The sequence below is a fragment of the Aquila chrysaetos genome, chromosome 7, assembly GCF_900496995.4.
Source record: "Aquila chrysaetos chrysaetos chromosome 7, bAquChr1.4, whole genome shotgun sequence".
NCBI lineage: Eukaryota > Metazoa > Chordata > Aves > Accipitriformes > Accipitridae > Aquila > Aquila chrysaetos.
In genome coordinates, this window is record NC_044010.1 from 8,482,325 (window position 1) to 8,498,802 (window position 16,478).

Below are 16,478 nucleotides of genomic sequence, written 5' to 3' on the forward strand. Positions count from 1 at the left end.
TAGGGGTTTTTTTTAGTCATTCAAGTCTGCCCAAAAAACCAAAATGGACATCCCAACACACAAGCATGCCATAGCCAATGTATCTGCTTACACGCCCCTACACTAGGTAGTACAGAAAGAACCCAGAGGATTGCACAAGAATTTTCAATACACATACAACTAAACCAATGCAGAATTTGATATACAGTTACTTCCAAGTACTTTCCAGACAATTCCCACATTGTAGCATTTGAGGACATGGTTTAGAGGTGGACTTGGCAGTGCTAGGTTAACGGTTGAACTTGCTGATCTTAAAGGTCTTTTCCAACCTAAACAATTCTATGATAATGCCATTCCCTCTTTATAGGTACATCTTACAGCAACTTAAGCATTGATCTAGTCAACTGACCCAAAATGTTCTTTTACAACTGATTTCCAAGATTCATACTTTGTCGAGTACCAAGTTTCAAAAAATAAACCAAGTTGAGTCCTTGATCTAGCTACACATGTAATTAAATTTAAAAAGTGAAGTGTCAACAACCGTTTTCCTTAAATTTAAGTCATTCAGCCTTTCATCTCTAGAATTTGTAACAGGAATGATGAAAAAGCAAACAATTTTTAAGTGCTAAATGAGGAAGAAGAGGACTGGATGGACAGTTTGTTAAATCCCTGCCTACAATCAAAGTTAGTGCTATACAGTTAGATTGGTACAATCACTGAAGCGCAAGTTTAGTAGTCCTGGCACAGAAACTTAACTGGTATAGTTTATTTGCATATGAAAAAAGCCCTATAATACAGCTGTTATCCTCAAGTTTGAGCCTATGCCAGAAATTTCACCAATTCAGTTACTGTGGATATAAGCAAACGTAACACACACAAAAGAAAGCAATACAAACACTGTAAGCAGATCAAACCTTGACAAAGTCATCAGTTATAATGCAACTCTCAGCACTATGTGATAATAATTTAGATGTATTCAATACTGTCATTCAGAACTGCAAAACAGAACATCATTTTGAATCACCAGAAAGTTTTTGCTTGAAACAAAATCTGACAGCTCAGAAGGCTATATTGTAAACGGTGGTTTTAATGAGCTGGAAGCTGGCGCAAACTATAGGCCAGAGCACAGGGGTATTTTCACACCTAGCTTCCCACTGATTTAGTAACACCTTAGAGCCTGAATACCAGTTAGATGCACAAGACCTGTAAAAATCTGGGCCTACAACTACCTTCTTGAAGCACTGACGCTGCTGTTCAATCAACTACAAACAGAATCCTCCAACCGCTTTGTACCCCTTGGAACCTCTGAACTGGAACACTTCTCAAAAAAAAAAAAAAAAAACAACACCAAACCAAACAAACCCACAACTCCTTCTTAAAGCTACAATCACAGCTTAGCATGCAAGACTTTACATAAATATTTTTATCTATTCATCTCAATATGCTTAGCAAGTCATGGCTAATTTAATTCTTTGTATAGTTAAGAAACCGAGGCCTGTTTTATATCACCTCTAAATTTACATCAGACAGTAGCACTGCTAGGAATAGCCCACCCAAACGTTTTATTCTCAATATTGTGCCTCATCTACCAGGCCATACCACACAGTCAGAAGGCAAACTGTTCCAACTCAGTACTCAAAGCCATATAGCAGTAACACAATTATCTCCTCCAATATCAACCCCTTCTTTCTTAACACGGTGCCTTTGATAACTGAAGCAAAATGCTTTTTGGTTTGGATTTTGTGGTTTGTTTTTTTTTTCCCGGCATACTAACAATACAAGTGCTAAAATTGAAGACTACCATGAAAATGCATGTTAACTTTTTTTTTTTAATTCAGCATTTAACAACAAGTTTCAGTCCGGTTTTAGTGAAAACACTGGGATGCAGTACAAAAGAAAACCTCTGCTGCCACCTAGAGGTAAAATCTTCAAGGAACACAGAGAAAAGAAATGCATCTCCTTTTTCCTCACTCACTTTCAAAGCCAAACTCTTTCCTTTCTCAATGTATAAAAAAAAAAAAAAAAAAAAAAAAAAAAGCTGCAAATTGAAACTTTCTAATCTTGAAAATAAAAACATGAAACAAGTTATACACATTCAGACCCAGGATCTATGTATCTCATCTTTGGCAGTGACCAGCAGAAAATGCTCATGAAAAAACTGCTAAGTACCAGGCAGAGTAATAAACCCAGTCTCTAGCAGTCTACAACTTATGGCTATCCACAGCTGAAATCTACATCACAGTGTTCAGCAGTCTTTGATAGATGCCACTAATCAGTCTAAACTCTCTCCAAACCAATTTATATCATTACCTCAAAACATGCCTGTCCCAATGAGTTTTGTAGCTCACTGAGAAGGGAAAACGCTTTTTACTTATCTTTAACCCATCCTTCAGTGGATGCCCTCTCAAGCATGTTATTATGTTGTTAATCTTCATGCAGAAGCCATTCCATAACTGATTGTCTTTGCCACCTTTTTCTGCATTTTGCCATACCCTTTTCTGAACTGTTTGGACAAAACTCTGCAAAACGTTCACAATGTAGGCATGGTTTGGATTTATACACTAAAAAATGATGGGCTTTGTTTTCTTATTATTCTATTCCTAATAATTCCTAACCTGCCTGTTACCTGTTTGCCTATTGCCAGTTGCTAAGCCATGATGATCATTTTCAGTGACTCCAGGATCTGCATTCTGAGTGACAACAGATGTCATTTACTACTGTATGCAAACTAGTTTTCCCTACATACATTATTTTTCATTTGTTAACACTGAACTGACAGACAGGTGTCTATGAGGCTCAGATGGTATCTCCACTATACTATGAAAACTTACTACGTCCTCTACTTCCTATCCACTTGCCACTTCTTAACCGTGAGAATTTTCCTTCTTTTTCCACAGAAACTTTGCTCTCCCAAGATTCTTTTGTTAGAGACCACTATCACATTTTTTTGAAAAATCATAATATAACATGGTCACATCTAGAATAGTAAGTTAAAGACACCTGTGTCTAAGACACAGGTCAACCCAAACTACAAGAAACTTCCTAAGCCTCCAAAACAGCCTAGCCATATACAAACTACCTACTCAAAATGAACGCTCCCCTGGGCTAACTCCCAAACTATGCCTCAGAATTGGTCCAGAGTTAGATCCGGGTTGTGGACCACTCAATTCAACAGTACTGACAATTTAACAGTTCCAGTGCCTTGGAACATTCACAGACACTGCCTAGTTCATTGTTAGACAATCTGATACCATATAACAATATCTGACTAACACATTCTTGAATATTATCCTCAAAAAGAAGTGTGGATGTCTTCCCATCGCAAAATTAGTAACCATGTGGGTGTACATGCTATTTCTTATTGTCATTTCTACAGTTTGATCAGTTCAGCAGTTATACTTACAAATCTTCCGCAAAGCTTTACTCTAACAGTGGCATCGCATGTCTCTAGCATCACCAGCAATTTCAGTGGCAGACTGCACATCACTACAAGGATTCAGAAATTTAAAACATCTCCTTCAGAACTCTTGGGAAAATACCACATTGTTCTGGGGGATCATTACTATTCTTTCTATCTCTTTGTTCTCAAACTTCAATTAACCCAGGTTGATTTTTTTTCCTGACTTGTGATCCATTAAGCATGTCTGTGATGTGCAAACTTTCCCCAATTCCTCCATCTGAGCACATGCAACGATCTGATGTTGGCTCAGCTTTATCCTTTTGAGAACTCTTGTCATGTATGATTATCTACGGCCAAATGGCAGGCTTTTGAATTCTGATACTTTCTTTTTAAATAAATACTTATTCCAGGCAGACTTTTATGGCTACTAGGAAGTTGTTTCTCAAAACTTCTTTTGATCTAGCTCATTCTTATTCATACTTAATTCACCAGAGTCTCGATGCTGTTTTCTATTGTCCAAGTTTGAACACCATTTGCGTTTTAGGTTTTTTAAAAAAACTTCAGTGAATTTCTTTTACTCTGTTGCTCAACCATAAAAGGTATATAAAAAGACTTGTGATGCAAAAAGCCTTTCTGATGGGTAGTACATGGTTAATCCTAATTTCAGATATGGTACCTTTCAAACAATCTCCTTGCCTTTACAGCTCTTCACCACTTTTTATTTTTGTTTAGTTACTCCTCTGTAATTAAATATGACTATGATGGGTTCTGGAGGGGCAGTTCTCTCTTACAAATACATTCATTTTGTGTACACTGTGGTCACTTTCAAAGAATGATCTCTCACAGTAAAGTATGAGCTAGGTACCGCCTGCTACTCAGGACTGAATCAAGATTTGCTTCTGCATGTGGGAGTTCTCTGATTATTCACTCGGAGAAGTCACACAGTTCACAGCCTTTGCACTGCATCACTCCGCCCCTAGGGCTGCTGCCCTAGTCAGCAGGCTGACAGGAAACCCCTCTTATTTACACTCTGGATTTCAATCCATTCAAATTCTTTGATATTCACCAATCAAGTAGATAAGTTAAATACAAAGCTACATTCTCATTACAAAGGAGAGAAAGGAAGTTCAGACAAACAGTCCTAAGAGCAATGCGTTTAGTTTTATGAAGTGGAAAAGACACTGACAAGCTAAATATACAATCCATCTCTCCGCCCAAATGTATGACTTATTTTCTCGGTTTATTTCAAGATTACTGATGCGTTCCGTCGTTCAGTTCCAACTCGGATCCCCAAACCAAAGACTGCGAGCACAACCAAAGTACCTGTCAAAATTCCTGCCGGACATCTCAACAAAACTCTCCAAGACAGCAGTTCTGGAAAGCTACGCATTATAAGGACTGTGTCTAAAACCTGCCTTCAAAGCGGAGGGAGAAGGTAAATAATTTTCTGTGATCTATGACACTAAAATGGATTTAAGCAATCTGAATCTCAACAGTAGTTGTCTCCATTGGGGAAAAGTCTGAAACCATCCACATGGTCAGCACGTCAATGGTCACCAATCAGAGGACATCAAGCCAAATTCTTAGGAGCCAAAGGTAACTGCACATCTGCAGGGACCAAGCTCTGCTCCCACTTTTCTGGTGTAATTCCAGAATTTGGCCCTCACAGTAGAGAAGCACATGAGATGCAATTAAGTTTCTACTATAAATTCAGTTTTGATGTGTTCCACAAATAACAATACTAATGTTGTCTCAGTAGATTTATAAAAACATATGGTCAATCAAACGAAGAGGGGTTGAAGGAGGTGCCGTTTTCTTTTCAAGGTTGGTCGAGTCAAGAAGTGTTTCAGTATGCATGTCTTATGTTCAGTAGTAAAGACAGAATAAAGAGAAATCTGCTCTTTTATAATGCATAGAACTGAAAGAAATGCAGAGCTCCTTGTTGTGCCAAGCATCACTTTAAAAGCATGATTTGAAGATGAACAATTCTCTCCTCAATGAGTTAACTAGTGTGACTATCCCCACTCACATTTGTGCAGACATTATCTCAGGAAAATAGATGCAAGAACTGAGATGGAAATTGTTTATATTATCTGTATAAACTTTTGCCATTTTATTTGGACTACAGTATTTAGATTTCAGTTAAACAGTATTTTGGAACTGCTCAAAATTTGTGTCAAGCTTAACAGTAAGTTGTGACTTACACAGAAGGGCAATTCTGTTCTAGTATTCCTCCAAAATTTTGCCCTTCTTTTCAACTGCTCACATTCAAATAAATGCATTCATAACTCTTAGTGAAGTTTTTTAACCAAACTAACTCTTTGCACAAGTAGCTCTAGATCATCCATGAGAGAATTTGCCTTTTCACTTTTCTTAAAGCGTTAACTTCTTTAAAAGACTTAAAATTCACTGAAAGTTTCCCTTTCAGCCAACGCACAAAAAAAAAAAAAAAAAAAAAAAAAAAAAAAAATTTAGAAACATTAGAAGAGACTCCAGGTTTGTTGTTTTCAATTTTCTGAAAAATAGCAATTGCTGCTCTGACGAGAAAATTTCTCACTCTTCCACTTTAGAAAGGTAAAACTAACAAGATGCTATCACTGTAAGGACATCCCCTCCAGGAATCCTGTAATACCAACTAACATGAGTTACTGTTTTAGAATATAAAAATTAATTTATTTCCCTGGTATTAATGTCTCCCTCATTCTTCTTCCCCTAACAGAGTGCATTCCAACAGTCTAAATGGCTCAACTGATAATTTGTGGGAAAACTCCTTTCGCATAGGTCTTTCTTTAAGAACTGCCAAATCCTAATTCCTAAATAAAGCAAAAGCTGGTGGTGATCACAGTGCCATAGCCAGAATCACGATCCTTTTGCTGAAGCAAGGAGAGATTTTGATGCATTCAGTTACCCAATTTTTTCCCTTTTATTTCACAGCTAAAAGTTTAACCTAACTACTGAGACAGTACAACACATTAGCACGGCTGCCTGACTATTTTTGCAAACCCACAACAGAAACTTACACCTCCCTCAACAGCTCTACAGGAAATTCTCTAGGACTACTTAAAAAAACGGAAAAGTTTAAAAAGATCAGTCTACTGAAAAATTGTTTCAGCTTGTGTCCTACAAGACACACTTGTGTCAAAATGCAGAAATTAAAGAATGACTCTTCCATATTAAAAAGAGGCAGCTTCAAATTTTATTCACTAATCTGCAGGTAACTATAAAGTTCTGAGGCTCCATGTCATGTACGCTCAGATCCAAGTAAAGTTCACAGAAGCACACCATTATATGTTCTGCAGCTTGCAGAATGAGTGTATGTAAACGCGAAGAAACACAAATTTAAAAACGGAGCTGTCAACTTGGCATGCTTATTGGAGAGATCTTCAGTACAAGAACAAGTTTCATCAGAAGGGACAGCAACTCATGGATTAGTGAAAAAAAAAAAAAAAAAAGATACTCTCTGTACACGGGTCCACCAACAGATCTCAGCTCCGATCAAACAACAAAACTCCCACTGAATGCACTACAATGAACAGTCTGCTTCTCAGTAGTTCAAATCACATATTACAAATTAATACTATTCAGCACCCTTTATTGCCAGTCTACAGAAAGAAGAGAAAACCTCTGGCAAAAGAAATTAATTACTGCAATAGCATCCTTTGCTTTAGAGCCCACAAAGGACCCCACAAGTACTGTCAAATCATCCTCCATGGTACCATATTATACTTCTCACCTATTTGTACTGCTGACATAGAAGAGGTTCCCTGTCTTTTGCACCTGTCTTGGGATGACACAATTCATTTTTACCTATGAGGGACATGGCCCACATAAGCTCTTACTTAAGGATCTAAATAAACGGACAAAGGGGGATACTACACTCTTAAGGGATTAAGGGAGACAAAGAAAGCATAGAGAATGAAAGACAAGGAGTGGTAACATAAAAGGAGGAAACTGGAAGAATTTCTGAAAAATAGAAGTCCATCCCTCTCCCTCAAACTGCTCAGATGTGGCATACTGGCTACAGGCAAGATACGAACATTTATAGGGAGAAGTGCACTTTCTGTTCATGGAGAGAAGAGGAAAAAGTTGGTGTCTTTCACCAGTACTAAACAAACTCCTTAGTATTCCTTATCCTCTCCTTCATAGTTCTGAATGCAATATAAAAATCATATTCAAGACCAGACATAGTTGTGACATGAACTGAAAAAAGGGAGGGAAGGAAGCCCTGCAGTTAAATGACTTGGGACACCTGTAACACTAAACAACACTGATGAACAGACAATTACCCCTAACTACTCTCTCCACAAACATCCTCTCAAAGTTAAAGGTTTGCTGAAGAAGTTATTGGGCAAGATTCTTTAGTTTGTGTAGTGTGACAAGGTAATTAGATGGCTAATCCCTCCAGGGTTTTTTTTTGTCGGTTTTGGCTTTGGGGTTTTTTTTACATTTATAAGCCACCTGCAGCAGGGTAAACATTTATGTCTCAAAGTGACAGTAACACTTTTAATCTTTATTATGGCTTCTAAAATAATGATTTCCAATGATGTGGCCAAAAGCACATTAAGAACTACTTATATATCTGTATACTAGGATATACATTTTGTGTTTTCATACTCTTCAAGTCAGTCTGAACACCTTTCATCCACTTCATATGTAGTAGCATCTACAGAGGCACAGTCTCAGAAGAGTAGCCTCTTGTAACTACAAGTTGCTAAAATCTAAGACACTTTTGAGGGCTGAGTTATTATAAAGAATATTCCATTGGTCAGGACTTATTCTAGGGCTAAAGGACTTGGCAAAAGATCAGTACTTAAAAAGTACATTTTGAATACTTCTGCTTTGCATCTACAGCTGTGGCAGAGATGCTTTTCTAAAATAGGTCAGCAAATGAAGTTGGATAGTAAACATTTTTTTTAATGAAACCTGATGTTTCACAGAAATAAACTTGATCAAGTCTGTCAAAAGTGCTCGCTAATAGGGAATTATTTTCTTGTATTGCTGCTTACACTGTACATTGTAAACCCCGATTTCCTATTTCATGCCAACTGATTATAAAGCATTTTACAATATCCATAAGATGCGGTACAAATTAACCTTTGATTTTACATCTGTTGTACATGAAAAATAGCTACACAAAATAAAAGTAACAGATGTTATTCTTACTTTATTGGCAGCTTGTGTCAACTTAATACAACAACAGGCTCCACATAAGTTTACAAAGGTGGGATACGGTCAGCAGAGTACATGGTTTGCACAACACCCACCTGTAATCATTACTGGTAACACATTCAAAGAATGTTCTTGGAGTAAAGTGCATATAGTGCTTCTAGCGCAGGGCTAGATTAGACACCTCCAGAGGCTACTTCCCACCTGAATTATTTTAGTAGCTCAACAATGCAATTGCAAAAATCCCAAGGAGTTTTACTTAACTGGAAGAGTTGTGAGTCACAGTCTCATCACAAAGTCAGTTTATCCATCATGTCAAAAGTTTATCATCCAAGTCCTGCTTTGCATCCAGTTTCTAAAGGAAAGCTGCCAATGTTACAAAAATCAGCTTACCACCCACCCCAAATGAAACCTGGTTGGCATGGGCTCTTCAGATATTTAAGACTCTTGAATGAAAAATTCCTGATGAAGAGCATTTACCATAGGAACTGAAACTGCTTAAGGAACCTACGTGAGACTAAAAATAAAAATTGAATCCTCAGGAGCCTTATAAGGGCTTGTGACCCCTCTTTATTATATAAATACAATTTTTCTATTGGTCCCTCTCAAACTATTCTCCAATTACCTTTTCACAGGAAATAAGCAGCCCTTGTCAATACACTGGAAGATCTGGAATCTTCCCAGAGGTGCAGATAACTCCCAATAACTCCCAACTCTTACCAATATTATATTAAAAAAAATCAATTAAAAAAGAAAAATCAATCAAATAGGACACTATAAAGCCTTAAGGCATCTTAGTTGCCTAGACCTACCTAAATTTCCACACTGAACCTCAACATTACAGATGCAACCACAGGCTGTAAAGTGCTTTAAGACACATTGAAAAAAGCCAAGTATAGGGGCCAGACGTAATCATCAGGAAAAGAGACAAATCAACCATAGTACCATACTCCAAAGAGCAATGGCTGGAGAAAAGCTGTTTAACTCCTGCCCTTTTACAGTAACGCATGGCAAAGGTGATGTGAGACACCCCAATGAGCACATGGGTGATGCTTTTCAAGTACCACAGATATTTTTCCCTCCAAAGGCTCTAGTATGGATTTACTGTTTCCAAGGCCTTTAAAAACTGTAAGCAACTTCACGTCGGTAACGACAATCAACACGCATTATGCAACGTCCTTTCATCAAAGAAACTCGGTTTGGAAGAAAACAGTTTAGAAGCTAAATGAATGCAGGGGACAGCTGAGCTCTGAAATCAGCAAGCGGTTTTCTTCCTCTCCCCCCCGGCCCACCCCGCTTTTTAAAATTCGCTTAAAGGCATTTTTGTTGAGTGGGTTCCTGTTGTTACTTAAGTACTGATATTTTCGTTTGCCGCTTCATCCTCTAACTATCCTGGGTCTGAGGGGTCAGAGATTAGACCTCACCTGGCTGCGGAGATTTTGTTTACAAGCAAAACCGCCATCGGTACCAAGCAGGGAAAAGCAGGCACAGCAAAAAAAAGCGAGAAAGGAAAACCAGAAGTAAATTACAACCGGAGAAGGGAAAGGCGGGGGGCTAAAGGGAGGGGGGAAACGAAATAAACGAAAAGGAAGAATGAGGGCCGGGGATGAGAGGGCTGGCCCTCAGGAAGACTATTTCAAGGCCAGCGTGAGAAGCGAGCTCCAAGAGACGAGTACCTGGACTGCTGCCTGCTCCGGACGGAGTCTCCCACCACGGCTCCTCCAGCGTGTCCCCCATGACGCTGCCGCTGCCGCTACCGCCACGCGGGGAGGGCGGGGCGGCGCGCGCGGCCCGCGCCTGGCACCGGCCCCAGGGCCGCGCCTGCGCACTGGCACAGCCCGCCCGGCGGTAAGGCGGGGCCGCTGAGGGCCCCGGTGGCGGGGGGGGTGTCGTTCTCCCCCCGCCAGCTTTCACCACTTCCAGACGGTCAGGAGAAAAATGATGCCTCATGAACATTTTACAATTTTTTTTTTCCTAAGTAGGTGTCTAAAATGCATGGGGTTTTTAGTTGGCTTTTTTTTGGTTGGGTATTTTTTTGTTGGTTTTTTTTTTGTGACAAATATACATGAAGTGGGGAAGAGAGGAAAGGAATTGAAAATATTGCCCTCTCCTTCACAATATTAATTTTTTTTAATTGCCTGAACCTGGTTTGATGCTGTAAAATACCTACTTTCTTGATTAAGATAATTCATATAATCTTTTCTGAGAAGCAAATATATACATGAAAACATTGCGTGTTACCTCAGAATGAATGTTCTTGACTCTTTGGGAATGGGATCCTGCGAGTTAAGCAAGCGTGTGTCTTTTTTCACAGGAGCAGTCCCGCTTAAATTCTGGGCATTTACATACCGGAGCACATCCCGAGGCAAGCTGTGGAAGTAAACCAGATAAGTGTAAGGACATGAATTTATCATAAGGTGGCACTGTTATTCCACGTATAAATTACTTGAATCATTTTTCTGAACTTTCACAGACATATACTATTTTTTTTTTCCTTTGAGGGTGTAGATGGGTAAAACACGTGCGTGATTGAGAGCGTTAGTGTTGTTCTGCCCAGGGTTACTAATGAATATTACCAGGTGATTTTTAGCCCTTGGAAACAGGGTTGTGTGTAAAACTCGCGAATTTTCTCTGACTCCTGGAGTATAGCCTGGCACAATACTGACGTTAGGTGAAGTCATTTAATAATCAAACCTATACATAGCAAAGCAGTTCACCTTTATGAAAACCGAAAATATGCAACTTTTTCACAGAATGGCTTTCCTGCCGGGGAAACCGATTCCTAAGTCTTCTAAAGGAAAGCATCTGCAGCTGCTGGTGACCTGAACCGGCGGTAGGGCCTTCCCCCACCACCCACCCTGACACACAGGTCCGGAGAGGACGAGGAGCTGACCGCAGCAAGCCTCGCCAGGCTGCCGCGCACCCACCGCCGCCTCCGCGGGGACCCCAACCGCCGGCTGCGTGAGGGGGAGCTCTGTCAGCCCGGCCCGGCCCGTTACGGGGCAGCTCCCCGCGGGAGAGCTCCGTAACCGCAGCCGCTCCTGAGGACCCGGCTCTGGCTCAGGTGAACGCTGTCGGAGCGCGGCAGTGACGAGCCCCGCCCGGCCTGGGCCAGCCCGCCTCACCTCCGCCCATTCGCCTCATGCGGGCACCTCCCTCCTCCTGTGCCAGGCTTCCGCGCTTTGCGGCGGGCGCCCTCACTTCGCGACAGCACGGGAGAGGCGGGGACGGGAGCGGGCGCGTGGGAAGGGTGGGTGTCGGAAAAAAAAAAAAAAAAAAAAAAAAAAAAAAACACCACCACCACACACACAACACCGCCCGACCACGCTTTACGGCCGAGCGAGGAGGCACGTCAACAGCTATGGCGGAAGGGGAAGAGGCGCTGTCGCCGTCGAGCAGCTGGTGAGTTAGGGGGGTGTCGGTGCCCTCCCTCCCGCTCCCTCCCTTCTCTCCGCAGCGGGGCCGAGGCGGGGAGAGGGAAGGAAGGGGTCGGTAGGCGAGAGGAGCCGAAGCCCCCTCCCCGCGCGTCGCCGTGGCTGGGGTGTGGGGCTGAGGCTGCCCGGGCGGGGGCGTCCGTGGCCCCACAGCCGCGGGGCGCTCGGCGGGGTGCGGGGTGCCCGGGGGAGCTCCCCACGGCGGGGCGGGGGGCGGCCCCCCTCCGCTCCCCCCCCCACCCCGTCTCGGTCCCCGCCGGGCCCGGCAGGCCCCAGCGCGGTGGGAGCCTGGGGCGAGCCCCGGGGCAGACGTCTCCGGGCGCTCGGCAGCTGCCGGGTCCCGAAAGAGGAAGAGCCGCCGTCAAAAGAAGGGCGAGACGGGGCGGCCTTTGGCCGTGCCCAGCCGGGAGCGAGGCGACGGCTCCAGTTTAAAATGACAGCTTTAATAGGCGGCCGGAGCTGCTCGAGGTGTGCGCCTGTCTGCCTGGAGCAGAGTTGCTTTGTTCGGTTCAGCTTCCTCTTTCCCCGCATACCTGCTCAAGCACAGGTGACAACAGTAGGTCCTGGCTTGTTTTCTGAATGATTTTGCTCGCCACTCTCCTCTAACGCAGCTATTACTTATAATGGATTTTACATTGAACCTCTAGGACAAGAGTAGAGACTATTTCTGGAGCGCATATAGGATCATTTTGATGGTAACAGTGATGCGATTTTAGTATTTGTTGCACGCGTGTTCACTTAAGATTGCTGAGGCTTAAATAAACGTGTTTAAATACTGAAGCTATTCTTACTGCACCCCGCATCTCCGTTCCTGTGCATCTTCACTTTGTTTTTCTCATTGCGCTTCTGCATTGCGTGCGGTTTCTTTTCCTTCTGTGGTTTTGTGCCACAGCATTGCTCTTTGTCCTTTCCACGTACACGCTTTTCAAACAATTACCTTACAGACCTGCTTTTTATGATAATTTCCTATGTGATGTTTTTGCTTCTAGGCTTTATTTTATATGGTGGATTAGAAGTTTCTTGCTAACTATGCTCAGCCTTCTTTGCGCTTAGTTACTTCACTGTAAAGAAGCCAGAACTGACACACATGCAGGTGTAGCTGGTATCTGTTCTTTGTCTAGGTTGGTTCTGCAAATACAGCTCTTGGATAAAACAACTAAGTGTCGTTTACTAGCAAATGAAAATGAATTGGTGTAGTTTTTTAGCCTTTTTTTGCTTTTAGTTACAGCTTCAAAATTTATGAAGCGCTTTCTGTGGGTACAGTGTTGCATAAGCATTATATCTAAATACAGACCTGACTGTTGGGACATATAATTACAAAGTTAAGGATACACTCATTGAACATGCGGTCTTGACAATTTGAAATATAACCCTGGACATTGAATAAGAATCATGTTGAAATATCTCTGGAAAAATACTTCAAACCTCTTTAGTTACTAGTGTTGAAAGAATATTACAATCTCCCAGAGCACAACAAACTGCGAAAATTTCTGTTAAGAATGAGACATAAGTGCAGTTTCCAGATATGTTTCAAGACACAGCCTGCATTGTTGCCATTCTGACTGTCAGATTCAAAATGTAACTATAGTAAATTTGATATGCTGGTACTACTAGAAAAGGCAAACTTGAAGGCATTTGTTAGAAGAGATTTTGTAAGTCTTTATGGGAATAGTTCAAGAGGTCTATGCTTAAATGCTACATTAATATGCCAGAATACATCCTGTTACTAGAGCTGTACCCTGTGAATAACATAAAGTTGTATTCCGTATTGCTTGTTTAGAAACTTCACATGGCTTTTTGGTTTTGTTGTTGTGTTTTGTTTTTCTGTTGTGTTTTGGGGTTTTTTTAAACCCAGTTGCAGTGAAATATTTTCTTTGTCATGTATTGATTTAAACTGTTGTGTTGTATACATATCTGAATGCTGTTGAACAGTTGTTTTTCTAAGTATAACATTTATCTTTTGAATAAGCTTTTTGGTGTAAATTACTACATTATCGTAGTTTTGAAGTATATAGGATTGTGCAATAACATTTCACATTTAAAAAAAAAAAAAAAAAAAAACCAGCCAAAACACAAAATGGTGCATATGTACACCTGAACTCTGTTGGAAACAAAACCAGCAGTGCTGATTCCTTGTCGTCTATTAAGTTCCTTAGGAGGATTCAACAGTAGATGTAATTTTGTGTTCAGAGACTGTGACAGCACCTTGAGTATGTAGAATCTAGATATGCTTATTTATATAAAATGCCCTTTTTATTTTTCCTGTGTCAACCTGACGTGCAGTGCTAGTGTAACTGATCTGGGGGGGGGGCACAAACTAATGATGAACCTCTGAATATCTGTACTGATTGCTTGTTGTTTTGTTTAACAAAAAACAGGGAAATTTGCCACTGTACAGTACAATTGAAAAAAACAAAACGAAAACCCCCAAAACCCAAATCCAACAGCCCCATCCCCCCCCCAACTTATGTATAGAATTATTGAAAGATTAAATTGCCAGCTTTTTCTTCAGTAAATACAGGAAGTTTATCAACAGTTTTGATTTAAAAATGAGAAAAATCTGTCAGACCTTGTTTATTAAATATTTCTTTTTAGCTGTTTGGCATATTCTCAGAAAATAATTTGAGAAATTGCTGGCACTGTTTGATACTGGAAGACGTATCTGTGTCCAAAGCTAAGAATGCTGTGAAACACAAAGGAGGCAAGCTGCTTTCAAGCGGTGCTGTAAAATCTTAATTTCTTTTTTTTTTTTTGTCTGCTTATTTGATTATTTTAATCATAATTTTAGTCAATACAATACATCTAGTCAGTAGAATGTATAGACACAAACAAGCTGGCCTGTTATTAGTTAAAATGTAATTGGAAGTTATAGGGTTTTTTCTCCTCATTTATCAAGGAAATAAATGATTTGGACTTATTTTTTCTTAATTTATAAAACCTTTTTGCAGACGTTTAATACTCAAGCTTCTGGGAACTTGATCAAGTAGTATTTTGTATTTTAAGATCTATACTTTGAAAGTTAAGACCTGAACTAACTAAATATAACTGTAACCAGAGATGGAATTGTTCCTGTGCATTTAACTTTGCATTGGAATCATTCATCTTACAGGCCCCAAAATATACTCCAACTGCTTCAGACAACAGGGTGACAAAACTAGTACTCCCCTACCCTCACCGCCCCATGCTCAGACTCGGGCTTATTAGTGCTTGGAACCATGATATTTCTTCTGAAAGCACATGAACAAAAAAATCCTTTTCAGATAAGTGTGAAATTAACACACCTGAGGAAAAAATAGAGGTAAAAATGTCAGGGAATTAATGTTTTTCCAGAATTCCATTGGAAATAAAAGAATATTCAATGGTGTTCTGAATACAATGGATATTTTGAAGTAAATATGAGGGATTGATTTTTGTTTGTTTTCAGTAAAGAACAAACACTCATTACTTTCAATTTAATATAGCTCTTGTTGAGGCTTTTTTCTGGTAGTCAGGAGAATCCTAAATTAAAAGTAGGAACCAGAGTAACTAGATTACAGAAAAGCTTATTTCGGGGGGGGTGGGGTGGGGAGGGAAAGAAGCTTTTGTATAGATAGTTTTCTGTGGTGGGAAGCTATGTTCTTTGCTGTGAGAAGGTGGAATGATGCTTATAAAAATAAACTGATATTAGCCATTGACTTTGGAAATTTTCATGAGCCCTATTTACTTGCCCAGTTTCCTTTTAAGTAAAGTTTGTTTGCAATTACCACGTGTTATAAACCTGTATGCTATTGTGAGCTTTTTTTCCAGGAAAGTACTTCGGTTAAAATGGAGTTTAGTTCAACATTAGTAACAAAAATAATAAAAATAGTTAGAATAAGTTAGTCCAATCTGGCACTAACACGGATATGGATAGGCAGCCATCATAATTGTGATGGCAGCATTGTGATATATGTGCTTGTCTTCCTCTTTGCATGCTATAATTATCAGAAATAATGAAAACTTGCAGACGGGATCTGTTTGATGTCCTAGGAGATGACAGCTTTGTAGAAACTAAAATTGATGATACTTTTGGTAAGGGGTGAGCTGGTAGCAGCCTTGCTTCTGATTTAAGGAAAACAGGAATGATATGTGAAGATGTTTAAGAAATACTACTTCTTACCCTGGAAGTGGTGGTGGCCTACTAGAGCATATCATGAGCAGCTATGATGAGTGTGTCAATTGAGTGTGGGAGAAAACAATCAAAGAAGCTCTTCAAGTGTTACACCAACATCAGATCAGTGGTCAGAATATGGGAAGCAATTTGGTAAGCAGTATAATCTAAGTGGGAGTATTTGTTTTAACCCTCTTTTAGGCCTCCAAGTAACATCTTTAACAGGCAAGTGTGCAGTCCATACACACATTCAGTGTGTATGGAAAAAGGGTGATCGTCTTGTTTTGGACTGATAAGTGTGTTTTAGGTAATGAATTTGGTACATGTAGAAGATACCTCTTGGGCTGTGAAAATAATAAGTTACTGTTAG

The 16,478-nt window shown here is 40.4% G+C and overlaps 3 protein-coding genes across 8 annotated transcripts in view; 2 read left to right on the plus strand and 1 right to left on the minus strand.

The window, feature by feature from the left end:
- Positions 1 to 8,541, plus strand: part of FILIP1L (filamin A interacting protein 1 like) — a 37,270-nt gene extending 28,729 nt beyond the window's left edge. The window contains exons 3-4 of one of the 2 annotated variants that reach the window (XM_030020070.2): positions 4,630 to 4,814; positions 6,099 to 8,541. In XM_030020070.2, the coding sequence (XP_029875930.1) occupies positions 4,630 to 4,814; positions 6,099 to 6,189 (276 nt within the window). In that variant the 3' untranslated portion in view covers positions 6,190 to 8,541. The remainder of the gene's footprint in view (positions 1 to 4,629; positions 4,815 to 6,098) is intronic. The other variant, XM_041124876.1, reaches the window with a different exon arrangement.
- Positions 1 to 10,352, minus strand: part of CMSS1 (cms1 ribosomal small subunit homolog) — a 244,933-nt gene extending 234,581 nt beyond the window's left edge. For all 3 annotated transcript variants that reach the window (XM_030020082.1, XM_030020077.1, XM_041124879.1), the window contains exon 1: positions 10,222 to 10,352. In XM_030020082.1, the coding sequence (XP_029875942.1) occupies positions 10,222 to 10,282 (61 nt within the window). In that variant the 5' untranslated portion in view covers positions 10,283 to 10,352. The remainder of the gene's footprint in view (positions 1 to 10,221) is intronic.
- A 1,414-nt stretch (positions 10,353 to 11,766) lies between these two features.
- TBC1D23 (TBC1 domain family member 23) overlaps positions 11,767 to 16,478 on the plus strand; it is a 36,772-nt gene continuing 32,060 nt past the window's right edge. For 2 of the 3 annotated variants that reach the window (XM_030020071.2, XM_030020072.2), the window contains exon 1: positions 11,767 to 11,947. In XM_030020071.2, coding sequence (XP_029875931.1) covers positions 11,907 to 11,947 — 41 coding nt within the window. In that variant the 5' untranslated portion in view covers positions 11,767 to 11,906. The remainder of the gene's footprint in view (positions 11,948 to 16,478) is intronic. The other variant, XM_030020073.2, reaches the window with a different exon arrangement.